Raw genomic sequence first — 16,165 nt, forward strand, 5'->3', positions numbered from 1 at the left:
TCATCAAAACTATCTTAATTTGTGTTCCGAAGATGAATGGAGGTTTTACGGGTCTGGAACATGAGGGATTATAGATTTCTCAAACAATATTAAATCAGTATAATTTTGTAGAAATAGTTGTATTATACTGTCATATTTTGTTATATCTCAATGAACAGATTGTTCAAAAAATCAGGAGACTTTTTAAAGTTGTTTCTTCTTTGAATGCTAAAAAAACCCCTCATTGCTCACACTTAAGCCTTGAGCATGTCAGTAACAGAGGACAAGGCCACACACACACACACACACACACACACACACACACACACACACAGATATTGCTGTTTATCCTTGAATACATAAACTCACCAAACTCATTGAATGTCAATCTGCTTTGACTGAAATGAATGGCAAAGCAACAGCAAATTCACTAATGATGAACTACTTTAGCTACTTAACAACAACATCTAATTAATTAAATCTACCTCTTCCTTGCTCACATCCTCTCTTTGTACAAAAAAAAACCAAAAACAAAACAAAAAAAACATTGGCCAATTAGAGAATCTTTCTTTTCCCCATTGTGTTGGCCAAGGTTAGATTACGATCATACTGTGGTATTAGCTTATGCAGAATAATTAAAAATCAATCCAGTCAACATTTAGACATTTTCTAAGCAGAGCCCCTGATCAATGCTGCCCCTTATTCCAGCTGTGACTGTGGTCTGCCTCTAGAGGTCATGAGACTTTAACCATGTTGCATACTGTTGCACATCCAAATTAGCATTAACCTCAATTCCAATATTATATTATACAGCCTCATTAATTTACTAATATTGTTTGTATGATTTGTTTGTCTTGAATTCTGTAAGCATCACACTGATTTTATGATCCAATATATACTTCACACTGATTTTATGATCCAATATATACTTTTTTAGATTGGCTATAATACTGCTGGTAATGTAGCTGCATATAGGCCTACTGTATAGTAGTAAAGTATGTAGCTACATCTACTGAACCCTAAATTACCTTATATTTGTGGTGAAAACATATGCAACTACTGTAAATTATTGGCATGTATTTTCACAACATATTGTAAAAAAAAAGAAAAAGAAAAAAAAAGAAAATGTAATATTTGTAATATTTAGTAAAAAAAAAAAAAAAAAAAACTTTACATAGTCTCCTTATCATTTATAAAAAAGGTATTGCCCTCAAGTCCCTTCATGACACATCTAATTTTCTTATTATTTTGTTACCATTTCTGCATATATGCTTTCTTTCTTTTTTTAGATTACATGTTATGCTGTTATTGTTTTTAGCATATATATATATATATATATATATATATATATATATATATATATATATATATATATATATATATATATATATATATATATATTTATTTATTTTTTTATTTTTTTTATTTTTTTGTATAGCATGGTTGTGTGTTATTCTGATTAGCTATATTTTTGTAGCAACACTGTGCATTGTATACATAGTTATAGCTGCTGTTTATGGAAAGGCCTAATTTGATGATAATTTGATCATATGTATCCTTATAGTGGTTACTAGTATATTTTAAAGTAAAACGTAGATTTGGGGCATCAGTTATTACATATATTATCATTAATTGAACTGAAAAAATATACAGACATCTCCCCATGGCCTACCCTAATTCTGAATATTTCTGGTAACCACAGCTGTCATATTTAATTTAACAGGATTATTTAATAGAATCCATTATGTGTTCACACGATAGGCTACACAATGTAAGCCTACAATAAGTATTCTGTAATACTAATGACCTACACGTAGCCTCCCTGTGATGTGTAATCATTTGTAGCGCTACAATAGCTATACAATGTTAGTTTTTATACAAAGCGCACGTTCCTCGTCCAGCAGTGACAGATGAGGGAAGGTAGTGGCTCCACCCCTGTACTAACATCTCCCTTCTGAGAGCTCATTCATACTGATGAGATGTGCTGCACGAGCCACAATCAACCTACGCGCGCGACACATCTTTCCACACATGATCTGAGAAGAACCCACAATGTCACAATCGTGCAAGTAGCTGTTTAAACGGGAAAATGGTTCCTTTATGCACTACATTTGTTGAGCACAAGTGCAAAAAGACCAACGAATGGGAAACTATATGCACTTCGTGGTGCGCTGTCGCTGGAGGAAACTTCCACGCGCTCGGTCTGATAACCGGATTCTCTCGGAGGGAATGAGACGAGTGAAGTCGGGAAAGTTAGACTGAAGGAAAATGTCGGCGATACATGCCTCACCTTTGCCGAACAAAACCAGCCAATATGAGGACGTGGTCGAGGGCAACTGGCACCTTCTCTTTGGGTTATCATTCGCCATCGCCACTGTCACTTGCCTGGGAGGTTTGTACTCGCTTATGTCGTTGCTCAGGATGAGGAGTAAGTCTTCCCTCTGTCTGATAGTGGCTTCTTTATCCATAGACGACCTGATCAGCGTCGTGCCGCTCACACTCTTCATGATCTTGCAATGGAGGAGCGGTGACGCGAACCGGTCGGGCGCTATGTGCACCCTGTCCGGACTCCTGTATGTTTTCCAAGGATTGTCAAGCAATATGAAAGCCTGTCTCATAGTTGCCTACACTTTTTACGTGACAAAGCGCTTTGGAGTGTATCAAACCCCTAACCGACCTCTCGGAGTGTTTGTGGCGGTGGTGGCGGTGTGGACGTTGAGTCTCGCGGTCAGCGTCCTGCCCGTGTGCGGCTGGGGTCGCTTCGCCCCCGCTTCTCTCGGCTGTCTGCCGGAGAACGACAGCCTGTACGCGCTGCTTCTGTTCTCTGTTTACTCACTGTGTTTCTGCGGGCTGGTAGTTTGTTCGGTTCCTCTCGTCTATCATCTCATGTGCTCCACGGAAGCCCTGAGAACATTTTACCCGGGCTATTTTGAAATTGCCGGGTCGGCGCCGCTGTGTGAGATACCCTCTCTTTCACGGGATAGCTTGGAGAAAAGTTTGGGAGCCTACAATGAATTAAACTCGAACGCTGGCAGTTTTAAGAACAAAACGGAGATGTATTCACTGTCATATTCTCCAGCAACTGGTCATTTCCAGAAAGATGGAGCTCAGAGTGCACGACATTCTCCTGTGTTTTTCTCTCAAAAGCGCTTCTCGATGATTCTTGCCATGGCTCGAATGGTTCTTTGGATGCCAATGATGGTGAGAGCTATAGAAGCAATGTTCAGACTTTTCACTGAAAAATCATTTAATTGACTTCAATAGTGCCTCAATCAGACAAATATAGACCAAAATTGCAGTATATAGTGAATTATTGTTACACTGTAAAAACGAAAAGGTAGCCTACTTGAGGCCCCATTTTGGGTTCCTCCAGACTAGACCGAATATTTTTTACCAATATTTTTAATGATATTCACACATAGTCAGGGTACTTATTTAATGTACTTATTCACTTATTTAATGTCTACATAAACAACTGAGACTTTTACATAGCAGCCATTTAATTGTCACACTTAGACAAAAAGACAAAAAAAAAAAAAAAAAAATGCCACAATTTAGTTTGCACAACACCTTTAAATAAATATAATGGGATAATAAATAATAATATAATTTTTATCAGTATCAATGCATGTTATCGTTTATTGTTGTAGTCTAATGACTGTTGATTGACGAAAAGCAGAAATGAAACAATGTTTAAAAATTGGTTCTTCGTATCAGGTATTAGACAAAAAACCATCACCCTCATTGGATTTCTACTTCAGACTGCGACATTGATGGAACCCTCTGGAGAACCTCAACCTAATGTATACTCAAGGAACTTCAATAAATATTTTAAGTGCCTCAGAGCTTTTACATGCCCTTTACAATGGAGTTAGTGGAAGAACCATTGACAACTGTCTTTAGAGTTCTTAGAGAACTGACCTTTTCAAGAGTGCCTTGAGATTCTCATAAGGGTTTTGCCAGTTGGGGAATCTGAGAAAACCCATTAAGTGCCTTATTTCATATTTACAGCGTGTAACCTTGCCCCAGCTTAAAATGTCTTGTTGAACTGTATTCATGGATATATTCTACAGTTTTAACCTGTCAGTGTAAATGTTAATTTTCATTTATTTTTCTCTCTTCATTATCATTCGGTTTGTTCAAACATCCTGGAATGAATGATTATTCACCTTTATCTTTCACTGGCATACATTGCTCTTGCAGACCCAGATCCTGGTGAGTCATGCTGTTCACATGCACAGCTCGTCCTTGGAGACTCTCTGTTTTTTCCTGACCTTGCTCTCCTCGGTGGTCACCCCTGTGTTTGTGCTTTCTGAACGCTGGATCCATCTGCCGTGTGGCTGCTTCATCAACTGTCGCCAAGGCTTAAGATCTGAGATTTCCACCGGTTGGTAAACTGATAAAATACCCTATCAGCCTGATGTAGGCCATTTTATTTTTATGGATTATATTTATTGGTTCATACAAAGAATGTGATGGTTTATTTTAAACAAACCATTTAAAAATGCCTTAGATTGTACAAATTAATATCTTATTTATGTGCATGTGAGAGCCAAATTACCTTTCCACGCTGTTTATCATGTATGTGTTTATTACAGCAAAGGAAAGGAGATTTGAATTCAACCTCTCCTTCCAGCAAAGCTATGGCATTTACAAGATCCCCCATGCCAAGTCACCATCCATCGAGAAACCCTCTTTTAACAGTTTATACAGCTGTGATTTCTCTGAAAGCAGAGTGGCAGTGCTGGACAGCGGTCAGATTGGTAAATTCAGCACCACAGCAGCAGAGGACAGCTCCCTCCACGGCGAGCTGCTGCTTGAGGAGAGAGCGGACAGCCAGCCTCCGAACGCCATAGAAAGGGATAGGCCATGCAATGTCTCACCTCAGATTTCAACCTGCGATCGTGAGGATCTTCACCTCGACAACTCTGTATTCGATGGTCCTGAGAGAAGGCTGTCCCATGAGGAGTGTCGTAAAATCGAGTTGACTGACTGGGAGTGGTGCAGGAGTAAATCAGAAAGGACTCCCAGACAAGTAAGATGACACTTAATTTAATACAGTAAGGGGTGCAGTTACTTCATTTTGTTGTCAGGTAACAAGAAAACTATAGGAACAGGAAATGATATCACATAGTGGACCTCTGAAAACCCCTCTGAAAATATCAGATAATTTTTACCAATGACATCCCAGTTGAAAAAAAAGTACACTTCTATAATGTACTTAAAGTGCTCTATTTTTCCGCACTAATTTTGTACTTAATATACGAAAAAATTTTCTTTATTACTTCTTAAGATCATCTTAAGAACATGTAAGTGTACTCAACTGTGCTATTTTGAGACAGCATGAAATATGAACTAAAATGTGCTTTTAATATACTATCTCTGTATTTAAAAATATATATTTAGATACCACTTGTAGTACACTATGGATTCAAATGTACTATAAGTGGTATCTAAATACATCTTTTCTAAATTCTAAATATTCTAAATTCTAAATACAAAGATAGTATATTAAAAGCACATTTTAGTTCATATTTCATGCTGTCTCAAAATGGCACAATTGAGTACACTTAGATGCTCTTAAGATTATCTTAAGAAGTACTAAAGAAGAATTTTTAGTATATTAAATACAAAATTAGTGCATGGAAATAGAGCACTTTAAGTATATTATAGAAATGTACTTTTTTTTTCACCTGGGATGGCAAAATATTTCAGGTTTTATTTATTTATTTTCTTTGATAGTAACACCACCTTTTTAAACTCATTAAATCAAAACCTTAATTGAGAATGGAATGTTTTTCAAAACGATTAATACTTTTAAAAGTAATATTGCTTAAACATTTTAAGATAGATTATTAAATTTTTTCTTCATCTCTGACATCCCAATTTTCTCAACATTGATGTAATTACTATTAATTATTAGCAAGTTAATTAATTGTTGCCCTTACTTTATTATTATTTTTTTTTTACAGTTAAATGTCATGTGTTTAAAAAGGTTTAAAGTCTGCATGAAAATCTATTTTGTAAATGCATTTTATCCACATTTTTTAATGTAAGAGCGGATGCAGACATTTTTCATATGAATGTGCAAGGCTTCCAGTGTCAGCCATTTTTTTAATTATTATTTTAAAATTTTAAAATTCTCTGTGTAATTAACACACTATAAATAACAGCGACTGACCAATCAGAACTCAGTATTGTAACACGCTGCACACATTCACGCCAGAGCTCTGATTAATTTTGATTTTTTTTTTTCATTTCATTCTGAGTCATTTTTTTGCGCTTGTTCAAAAGGATCAGGAGAACAGTTCAAGCGCATCTTTTGACATTCTTTAAAAAGAAGAGAACATAAGGTATAATATTACTTTGATTAGTGCTTTAAGATCATTCCCCGACACATTAGAACGAATAACGAACATAGCTAAAATGCATTGATGCCTTAAGGGATCGTTGTCAAGGTGAATTATTGACAGTGAATGTCATCACCGAGGTGATAATTTACACATGCATACAGGCTATGTTAGCTGCATGTACGTGTTTATTTATTTTATTTACTAAAAAACTATGGGCTCTGTTCATACTCCGCTGTTTAAAACTGCGTGGACCATCCATTCAAGACAGATAACAAAGACTGTACCACGAATTGTTCGATATAAGAACTCAAGAACTCAAGAGTTGCATTTAATTCACAAATAACTCTATTGTTTTTGTCCAAACTATCCAATGTTAGAGCTCTGGAGCGCTGAAAAGTGTGGGACTCAAAAATAAGTGTCATTTAGAACTCATTTATAGAGTTATTTTTATTAAAAATATGTTAAACACTTCAGTGCCATCCAAAGGCACCATTTTGCTATATAAAGGGATGGATTGTGTGTGTGTGTGTGTGTGTGTGTGTGTGTGTGTGTGTGTGTGTGTGTGTGTGTGTGTGTGTGTGTGTGTGTGTGTGTGTGTGTGTGTGTGTGTGTGTGAGAGAGAGAGAGAGAGAGAGAGAGAGAGTCTGGTGATCACTTATCCAATTCTACAATGTTAAAAATAATTTAATGAATAATGCCCACACGACTTTTAGACAGCTGTTTTGGCTAAATCTCTTATTTATTTAATGTTTGCAAGGGCAAATCATAAAACTCAGATACACACTGCTCTGCATGAGCTGAACAGAAAGGATTATTAATATTGAGTGTTAATGGAGCTGATGAATTAATAACAGAAAATAAATGGCCCAATGCCTTCCAAAGCAGAGATTTATCCAATCATAGTTGAGGCATGCAAAAATAAGGCATTCAATTAACATTACAATAGTGTTAATGACTATAAATCCCTCAACTGGTTAAATTATTATATAGGTTATTTTCCTTACAACAAACAAACAACCCATTTCTGTGTATATTCACATTAACTGTATTGTTTTAGAAACACAATGCACACAGTAGAGACAGACAGAGGCTGTTAGTCAGAAACATTGACATGATTGACTGCTGTTTTGCTGAGAATTGCTTTGCTGGCTTGTTTAGGCGTGGTCTCACCAGTTCATTGTTTCAGTATTGCTTATGGGTCAATTCCATTTTAAATGCATATAGATAGGGACAGTTCATTTAATAACTGATGCTACTTTGACACAGGCCTATGTATTAGAAGTTTATAGATCCACTAACATCCACTAACATTATTTTGATCACTGTATTGGCCTTGTGGGCACCTTGCAGGCACTCTCTTACATACATTTATTTTTCTGCCCAAATGCATTTCTTATTGTGCATATTGTGATATTGCTGTTTCATACAACAGTTCATTCTGGTTCTCGAATCTGATTGGCTGAGAGTCTTTTCCAGCCATGTGATATTCTACCAGTATCACCACGGGAATAGTTTCACCATTTGTATTACCCTGCTTGCAGCATTTCTCACAGCGAGTCATAATTTTACAAGTACAACTGTTGTTGTGTCACAGAATGTGGTTTTAAGAGAGATTTTAATTTTTGGGAGAGAATATAGTTAGTTAGACTTCATATATGCGACTTATATATAAACATAGTTCCTATTTGACATTTTGTTTTTAGATGTTTTCGGAGATGCGAGCTCCAGGCCTTCAGCAGCCGTTCAGCGCTTGTACTTTTTTAAGAACAGCTTTATCTTGACGTGTCTTTCAGAAATTTGCCATAGGCTCTTATGTAGATAGTTATATGAGTAGCAGATATGAGGTATAATTCATTTTGGGTATATCAAATGGCCAATCTTTAATGGCCATAACTTTTTTTCCTAACTATATTTTTTTAAAGGGTTAGTTCATCCAAAAATGAAAATTATGTCATTAATTACTCGCCCTCATGTGCGTTCCATACCCATAAGACCTTCGTTGACCATCTTTGGAACACAAATTAAGATATTTTTGATGAAATCCGAGAGTTATCTGATTCATCCATAGACAGCCAACGTAACTACAGTGGTTCAACCTTAAAGGTGATAGAGAGGATCTTTTCGTCGACTGAGAATCCAAAGACTGTTACTGAGTTTTTGAAATGAGCGCAAGCGTAAGAACAACTCCCCTCCTTTACAGCTCACTTCAAAGGAACGCCTCCCAAAACTCGTGCACGAGTATTGGAACACGAGTGTTTACCACCGGCATTCGCTGTGTCGTGTTTTTTGGATTCATTATGTCGGACTCACCGCAGGTAACTCATAATCTGCAGTTGTTATTCCTGTCTCCTGACAAAAACATTGCATGCGGCGCCTGTGGAGTGTGGAAAGTTACTGGAGAGCGCAGCCACGCTCGTCTCTCACAAGGAACGTCACGGCAGTGATTGACAAGCCAGAGGGCCAATCGTTTACGCGATGATCGCGTAAACGATTGGCTGATGTTTTTAAGGCCCTACCTTGTGCACAGATGATGTATATTAATATTATTACTTTCAGTGCACCTAATAAATAGTCTTTTATCAGTTAGTAAAGACAGTTTCAAGTAATATTGCAAAAATGTATTGTGACGACGCACGGGGTGTAGTATGTTAATTTGTCCAGTAGGGGTCTCTGGGTAAATGTTGTGTGTGTTTTCAGGTTGAGCGCTGTGACACAGGTGTGGAGAATTGACTGTGATTGACCATGCTGCTTATAAGAAGTCTGAGAGTTGACAAGGGTTGGGATATGCTGTGTTGGAACAAAAGGCTGGGAGCGTGATTGTTGCTCCTGGAAGTTGGTGATCCCGTTGGCTCTCGTCCTCTCCAGTCCAGGGCTTGATGTTGTTGTAAACCTTGTTAATTTAATTCTTAAATGTAGTTATGTCTGTCTTTGTGATTAAACATTTATTATTTTGCAAATTTGATTACTTGTATGGCCTCTCCATTCATGTTGCTTCTCCTCGAGTCAAGGGGTTGTAACATATGGGGGCTTGGCCGTGATTGACCTGAGATTGACTCAGGAGAATTCTTTAGTTGGAATTATGATTTGGATAATTCTTTAATTAGAATTATTATTTGGATAATTATTTAATTATAATTTTACATTTGGAAAATTCGAGTATTGGTTTCAAAATTGTATTGTTATTAGGAAACTAAGTTTGGGGAGTGTCATACAAAAAAGGATTTTTGTTTGGTTTGGATTAGTGGTCTTGGACTGGAGAGCGAGAGAAACCCGGCCGACAGTTGCACTGAAATTGCGCAGATGGTGCGGTTTAGACTGCATAAGCCATGCGAAACCCCGTGTTAGGCTGAAGAAGCGCTTAACGCTTTTTTGTTACTTTTGTTTGTTATGTTAGTTTATTGTTTTTGGTGCGTCGTACGCGGGTAGACTGGTTAGCAGTTGAGCTGCATGTGGGCGTACTGAAGACTAGGGTTGAGAATAATTAGTTGTTTAATTATTAGTTAGGTGCGGGGTGGCTTTACAAGAGTTCTGGCAGTGAAAGTGTGACCAGTTGGTTCGGGTGAGTATAACTTTATTTGTTTAAATGTTCTGTGGGTTATAGCGAAACAGACCGAAATGGATTTGTTACAGAATTTTTTGACAGCTCCTACAAATGAGAAATTAGGAGGTCTGTCAAAGGAACAATTATTTAAAGTAGCTGAACATTTAGATTTTGAATTGGCTGTAACAAAGAGTTGTAAGAAAAAACTTATTCGGGACGTGGTAGAGGAAAAATTAAAAGAGAGATTGATTTTAACTGCAGAGACCCAGTCTGAAGAGGTGATACCTGAAGGTACTTCGACACCTCATGCGTTCTTAGCACCTGTTGGATTAACATTCGAGCAACAGTTAGAACTCCTTAGTATACAAAATAAAGAACGTGAATTAGATAGACAACTCGAATTACATAAATTAAAAATCCAAGAGCGAGAACAAGAACGACAATTTGAAACGCTTCGAATGCAAACTAAAATGGAAGAAGTGAAATTGGCACAGCATGCGGAACGTTTAAAATTAATCGGACAAGGAAAGTTGAGTAGTGATAATGCTGAACCTTTAGACGATCAGGAAATTTCGGGGGCGAGTGGAAATCGAATGTCAGGTTTACTACAGATGATTAAGTTATTACCAAGATTCAATGATCGAGATCCAGATGTGTTCTTTTCTCTGTTCGAAAGCTTGGCTGAGGATAGAGGTTGGAACAATGCAGAGCGTACCCTCCTACTACAAAGCGTTTTAGAAGGTAAAGCTCAGGAAGCCTTCATCTCACTTTCTTCAGAAAATTGAAAGAACTATAAGATAGTAAAAGAGGCGGTGTTAAAGGCATACGAGCTTGTCCCTGAAGCGTATCGGCGACGATTTAGGGGATGGAGGAAAGATGATCGTAAAACGCACGTTGAAGTGGCTAGGGAATTAACAAGTCATTTTAACAGGTGGTGTACATCACTGTGTGTTAGTACCTTTGAAGGTCTTTCGAATCTGATAGTACTAGAACAGTTTAAAAACATTATCCCCAAGCGTGTCGCAATGTTTGTAAATGAACATAAAGTGATGACCGGTTGGTCTAGTGTCGACTACTGCATTGAGTTTTAAATCAGATGTAGGAGGAGGAATTGCGTATGGAAGTGATGATCGTGATTCTTTGCAAGCCGGTTACAAACCGTTCATAACTCTAGGGACTGTGTCTTTGGGCGAGTTGACGAAAGTACCTATATTAAGGGACACGGGGTCATCGGAATCGTTCTTATTGGATTCGAAACTGCCGTTTTCTTCAAATTGAATACGGGTAAAAGTGTTCTAATTCAAGGAATTGGATTGGAGACATTTTCAGTTAGATTCTGAAGTGGTGAAATGAGAGGTCGAAATTGCATTGAGGTCAAGGTTACCTATCGACGGTGTGGATTTGATTTTGGGAAACAATTTGGCCGGGAGTAAAGTATGGGGTACGGAGGTGTTTCTCGTGGTTAATGTCACGCCGGTCTGTGAGATCGAATCAGATAAATGTGTTCAAGAACTGCCTGACGTTTTTAGTTCTTGCGCTGTAACCCGAGCGATGAGGAAGGGAAAAGGTAGGGAGGAGGATGAAGACCAAGAGGAAGTTCATGTTGATCTTTCCAAGAATTTGTCATTGCTTTCTCCATCGATTTCTCTGCAGGATTTGATTATAAAGCAAAAAAATGATCTGCAATTAAAACCCTTGTTTGAATCTGTTAAAACGGAATCTGAGATTCAAAGTTTAGCTAGCGGATATTTCATACAGAACAGATTATTACTTCGTAAATGGACGCCGTGTGAGAAAATTCTGGGCGATCCACTGTTCCAAATAGTGATACCGGAGGGATTGCGGGAGGTAGTTTTGAAAGCTGCACACGGTGACATAGCTGGTCACTTTGGAGTGAAGAAAACCTATCACAGTGTGATGCGTTATTTCTTTTGGCCTCGATTAAAGCGAGATGTGGCTGCTTTTATAAAAACTTGCCATGTCTGTCAATTGGTGGGAAAGCCAAATGAAGTGATAGCTCCTGCTCCGTTGTATCCTATTCCGGTGGTGAAAAATCCTTTTGAGAATCTCACAATTGATTGTGTAGGATTACCTCCTTCTAAGACTGGTTCAATCTACATATTGACTGTGATGTGCCAAACTACTCGATATCCTGCTGCGTATCCATTGTGAAATATTACTACGAAGTCTGTTGTGAAGGCTTTGACACAATTCATTTCCATATTTGGAATTCCTCGTGTTATTCAGTCTGACAGGGGAACAAACTTTACGTCTCGCATGTTTGCACAGATTCTGAAACAGTTGCGTGTAGATCATCAGAAAAGTAGTGCTCATCATCCGGAGAGTCAGGGGGCCCTCGAGCGCTTTCATCAAACGCTGAAGCAATTGCTGAGAACATATTGTACTGAATTGATGAAAGACTGGGAGGAGGGACTTCCGTGGTTGCTGCTCGCTGCTCGTGAGGTAATTCAGGAAAGTCTGGGGTTCAGTCCTAATGATTTAGTCTTTGGGCATAAGATCAGGGGACCGCTTGCGCTTTTGCGTGATGATTTGTTAGAAGCTGAACCACCTGTAAATCTTTTGGATTATGTAAATGGGTTCCGATATAGGATGTATTGTGCCGGTGTTTTGGCTCGTGACAATCTAGGGAGGGCACAATCGAAAATGAAAACCTGGTTTGATCACAAGGCCGAAAGAAGGGAATTCCATCCGGGAGATCAGGTCTTGGTGTTACTTCCAATGACTGGTTCTTCTTTTTCAGCAAGATTTTCAGGACCTTATACTGTGCTCGAGAAACTGTCAGAGCAAAATTATATGATTTCCACTCCTGATAGAAGGAAGAAGGCTCAGCTGTGCCATGTAAATCTGTTGAAGCCTTATTTGGTTCGTGCAACCGGACCAAATGTCGCTGACGGAGGTGCTGAAATTAAATCCGTTGCGACTGCTGTAGGGGGTGAAAGTGGTTCTTTGATAGATGGGGTTGAGAAGGATATTTTTGATGAGAATTTAATTCAACCTAGACTCGGAAATTCTGATATCTTTCCCGATAGAAATCCGATTCTTTCCCGCTTCCCCGAATCGGTGGGGTCAGCGAAGTTCGTTACGAAGATTGACCTACTTAAGGGATATTATCAAGTGCCCCTAACTACTCGTGCTCAAGAGGTATGTGCTTTCACTACGTCATCGGGATTATATACTTATAAACGCATGAGTTTCGGCCTTCGAAACGCTCCCACTACATTTCAGCGGTTGATGAATTCGGTAATCTCTGGGCTGGATGGATGTGCTGTTTATCTTGACGATGTTGTAGTGTATAGTCAGACATGGGAAGAACATCTTCGTCAGTTACGTGCATTATTTACTCGTCTTGGAAGCCAAATTGACGGTAAATTTAGCCAAATGTGAATTTGCATGTGCCACTGTGGTATACTTGGGAAATGTGGTAGGACAGGGTAAAGTGTGTCCTGTTCGGGCAAAAGTCCAGGCTATCGATAATTTCCCAGTTCCATCTACCAAGAAAGAGTTAATGAGGTTTCTAGGAATGATAGGGTATTATCGTAAGTTCTGTGAAAATTTCTCAACAGTGGTTGCTCCTTTAACAGATTTGTTAAAGGGCAAGCAGAAATATGACTGGTCCTTACGTTGTCAAAGTGCTTTTGAAAATGCCAAATTGGTGCTGAGTTCTGCTCCCGTCTTAACTGCACCTCGGTGGGACCGCCCTTTTCATTTAAAGGTGGATGCGAGTGGGTTGGGTGCAGGAGCTGCGTTATTCCAGAAGGATGACAACGGTATTGATCGACCCATTAGCTTCTTTTCTAAGAAGTTTAATTTGTGTCAAAGGAATTATTCAACCATAGAAAAGGAGTTGTTGGCATTAATTTGGGCCTCACAACATTTCGACGTGTATGTGGGTGGAGGTTCTGGACCGGTAGTAGTATTTACAGACCACAATCCTCTTACCTTCTTACAGTCTTTGCATAGTCCAAATCAACGACTTATTCGTTGGGCTTTATTTTTGCAGTCCTATAGCTTGGACATTCGTCACATTAGAGGGGTAGATAATGTGGTGGCGGATACCTTGTCACGAGCTCTATTGCACGAGTAATCTATTATTGGTCCTTGTCTCCCGTTCTTTCGCCCCGCCTCTGTGTGTTCTCAAGGCGCCTGAGGGCATGGAGAGGTGGAGATGAATGAAGGGTAGGTGGTGAAGGAGAGAGGGTAAGTGTAACCAATAATTTGATTTCTAAGTCTGATTACATCATGTGTTTGTTGGTGTACTATGTTAACAGAGTACCTCTTTCTAGGGCCTCTGTTTTTAGGAGGGAGGTGTGACGACGCACGGGGTGTAGTATGTTAATTTGTCCAGTAGGGGTCTCTGGGTAAATTTTGTGTGTGTTTTCAGGTTGAGCGCTGTGACACAGGTGTGGAGAATTGACGGTGATTGACCATGCTGCTTATAAGAAGTCTGAGGGTGCTTTCACACTTGGTTCGATTGCCTGGACCGAACCCGAGTTCGATTGCTCCCCCCTCCCCCTGCCCCCACAGGACTGTGTTCACATTATATTATTTGGGTCCGACCAGCGGTTCGTTTGCGTCATCAAACCAGCAGCTGTTTACTCCGTTGCTTAGTAACGACGGCGCAGGAGAAGGCGGCAAAATGCATAACGTTGCTCTCCTCACTTTCATATTTTTGTTTTTGAACCGTTGGTTTTGTTCATAACGACACTTGCCTCTATCTGCCGCTACGGAAGGTGAGCAGAAATAAGAAAGGCTACACTAAAGCTCTCTGCTTGCAACACGTCAGTCACGCTCGTTGGGAAAGTGAGTGAAACACACACACAAACACACATTTTTATCAAGTAATACGGCATTAATAGCGGTTCACTTCCGCAATTTGGTACGTTTGCATTCATATCAGAAGCGAACCGTACCGGAGTTCACTTGAACCGCACCCCAGACCACCCTTTTTAAGCGGACTCGGGTACGGTTCGCGGGTGCGCACCCGAGTTCAGAAGACAGTGTTCACATCATCCAAACGTACCGAACTCTGACGTCAATCGAACCCGGGTGCGCACCAAAAGTGCTAATGTGAAAGCACCCTGAGAGTTGACAAGGGTTGGGATATGCTGTGTTGGAACAAAAGGCTGGGAGCGTGATTGTTGCTCCTGGAAGTTGGTGATCCCGTTGGCTCTCGTCCTCTCCAGTCCAGGGCTTGATGTTGTTGTAAACCTTGTTAATTTAATTCTTAAATGTAGTTATGTCTGTCTTTGTGATTAAACATTTATTATTTTGCAAATTTGATTACTTGAATGGCCTCTCCATTCATGTTGCTTCTCCTTGAGTCAAGGGGTTGTAACAGTATAAAACAAAACATCCTCTTTAGCACCTTTAATGTTATGAAGCAACGAGAATACTTTTTGTGTGCAAAAACAAAACCAAAATAATGACTTTTTTCAACAATTTCTTTTCTACCCTGTCAGTCTCGTGTGCAGTTGATGCAGTGAACGCAGTTTTTTCCGTGTTTACGTCCGAAAGCTGACTCATTATTAGCTGGATCCTGCGTCAGCATCACACACATGCGTCGGCCAATACTGAGCCGGCGTTCTGACGTAGAACCTGGAAGTGCTGAACATAAACAGCGTGACACAGAAGTGAGGATTTTGTTTAATAAATTCATTATTTTTTGTTTTGTTTTTGTACACAAATAGTATTCTCATCCTTAATAAAATTAAGGTTGAACCACTGCAGTCATATGGACTATTTTAATGAGGTCTTTAGTGCCTTTCTGGACCTTGTAAGTGGTGGTTGAATTGCGGTCTATGGATGAGTCAGATACCTCTCGGATTTCATCAAAAATATCTTAATTTGTGTTCCGAAGATGAACAAAGGTTTTACAGGTGTGGAACGACATGAGGGTGAGTAATTAATGACAGATTTTTCATTTTTGGGTGAACTAACCGTTTAACTGTTTGTTTATTTCCTATTGTACAAACTGCTAATACTTTTATAATGGCTAATAATGTTTAAATATTATTTTTCAATAAATAATATTTTATATAAATAATGTCGTATTTGGTATTTAGAAAGGTTCCGTTAGTGATTGTGATTTCAACTTCAGTGAAAGTTAAATTATTGAGCCATTAGATGGCAGCAAAGACTGTCTTTATGAGTGACTTTATCAAAGACTTTTATATTGAAAGGGACTGAAACAAGGTTGTAAATAAGGACGTTGTTTTTACTTTAATCAAAGCAGGAACTGATCTACGGGGGGCCTAAGCAGCTTGCACACCCT

General features: G+C 38.9%; 1 protein-coding gene and 1 long non-coding RNA gene across 3 annotated transcripts in view; both read left to right on the forward strand.

Annotated features, from left to right (window-relative positions):
• Nucleotides 1-1,432: 1,432 nt before the first annotated feature.
• The window catches only part of LOC125280649 (probable G-protein coupled receptor 149), a 34,170-nt gene continuing 19,437 nt past the window's right edge, over nucleotides 1,433-16,165 (forward strand). Inside the window, exons 1-3 of the mRNA XM_048211382.1 lie at nucleotides 1,433-3,180; nucleotides 4,183-4,366; nucleotides 4,578-5,014. Of these exons, the coding sequence (XP_048067339.1) occupies nucleotides 2,248-3,180; nucleotides 4,183-4,366; nucleotides 4,578-5,014 (1,554 nt within the window). The 5' untranslated portion in view covers nucleotides 1,433-2,247. The remainder of the gene's footprint in view (nucleotides 3,181-4,182; nucleotides 4,367-4,577; nucleotides 5,015-16,165) is intronic.
• Nucleotides 8,961-14,343, forward strand: LOC125243836. Of its 2 annotated transcripts, none has more exons than XR_007179167.1 (3): nucleotides 8,961-9,891; nucleotides 14,034-14,091; nucleotides 14,276-14,343. It is a non-coding gene; the product is annotated as an uncharacterized LOC125243836 (long non-coding RNA). The 2 variants fall into 2 exon arrangements; XR_007179160.1 differs by having other exon boundaries at nucleotides 14,178-14,337.

The sequence above is a fragment of the Megalobrama amblycephala genome, linkage group LG1 (genome assembly GCF_018812025.1).
Source record: "Megalobrama amblycephala isolate DHTTF-2021 linkage group LG1, ASM1881202v1, whole genome shotgun sequence".
NCBI lineage: Eukaryota > Metazoa > Chordata > Actinopteri > Cypriniformes > Xenocyprididae > Megalobrama > Megalobrama amblycephala.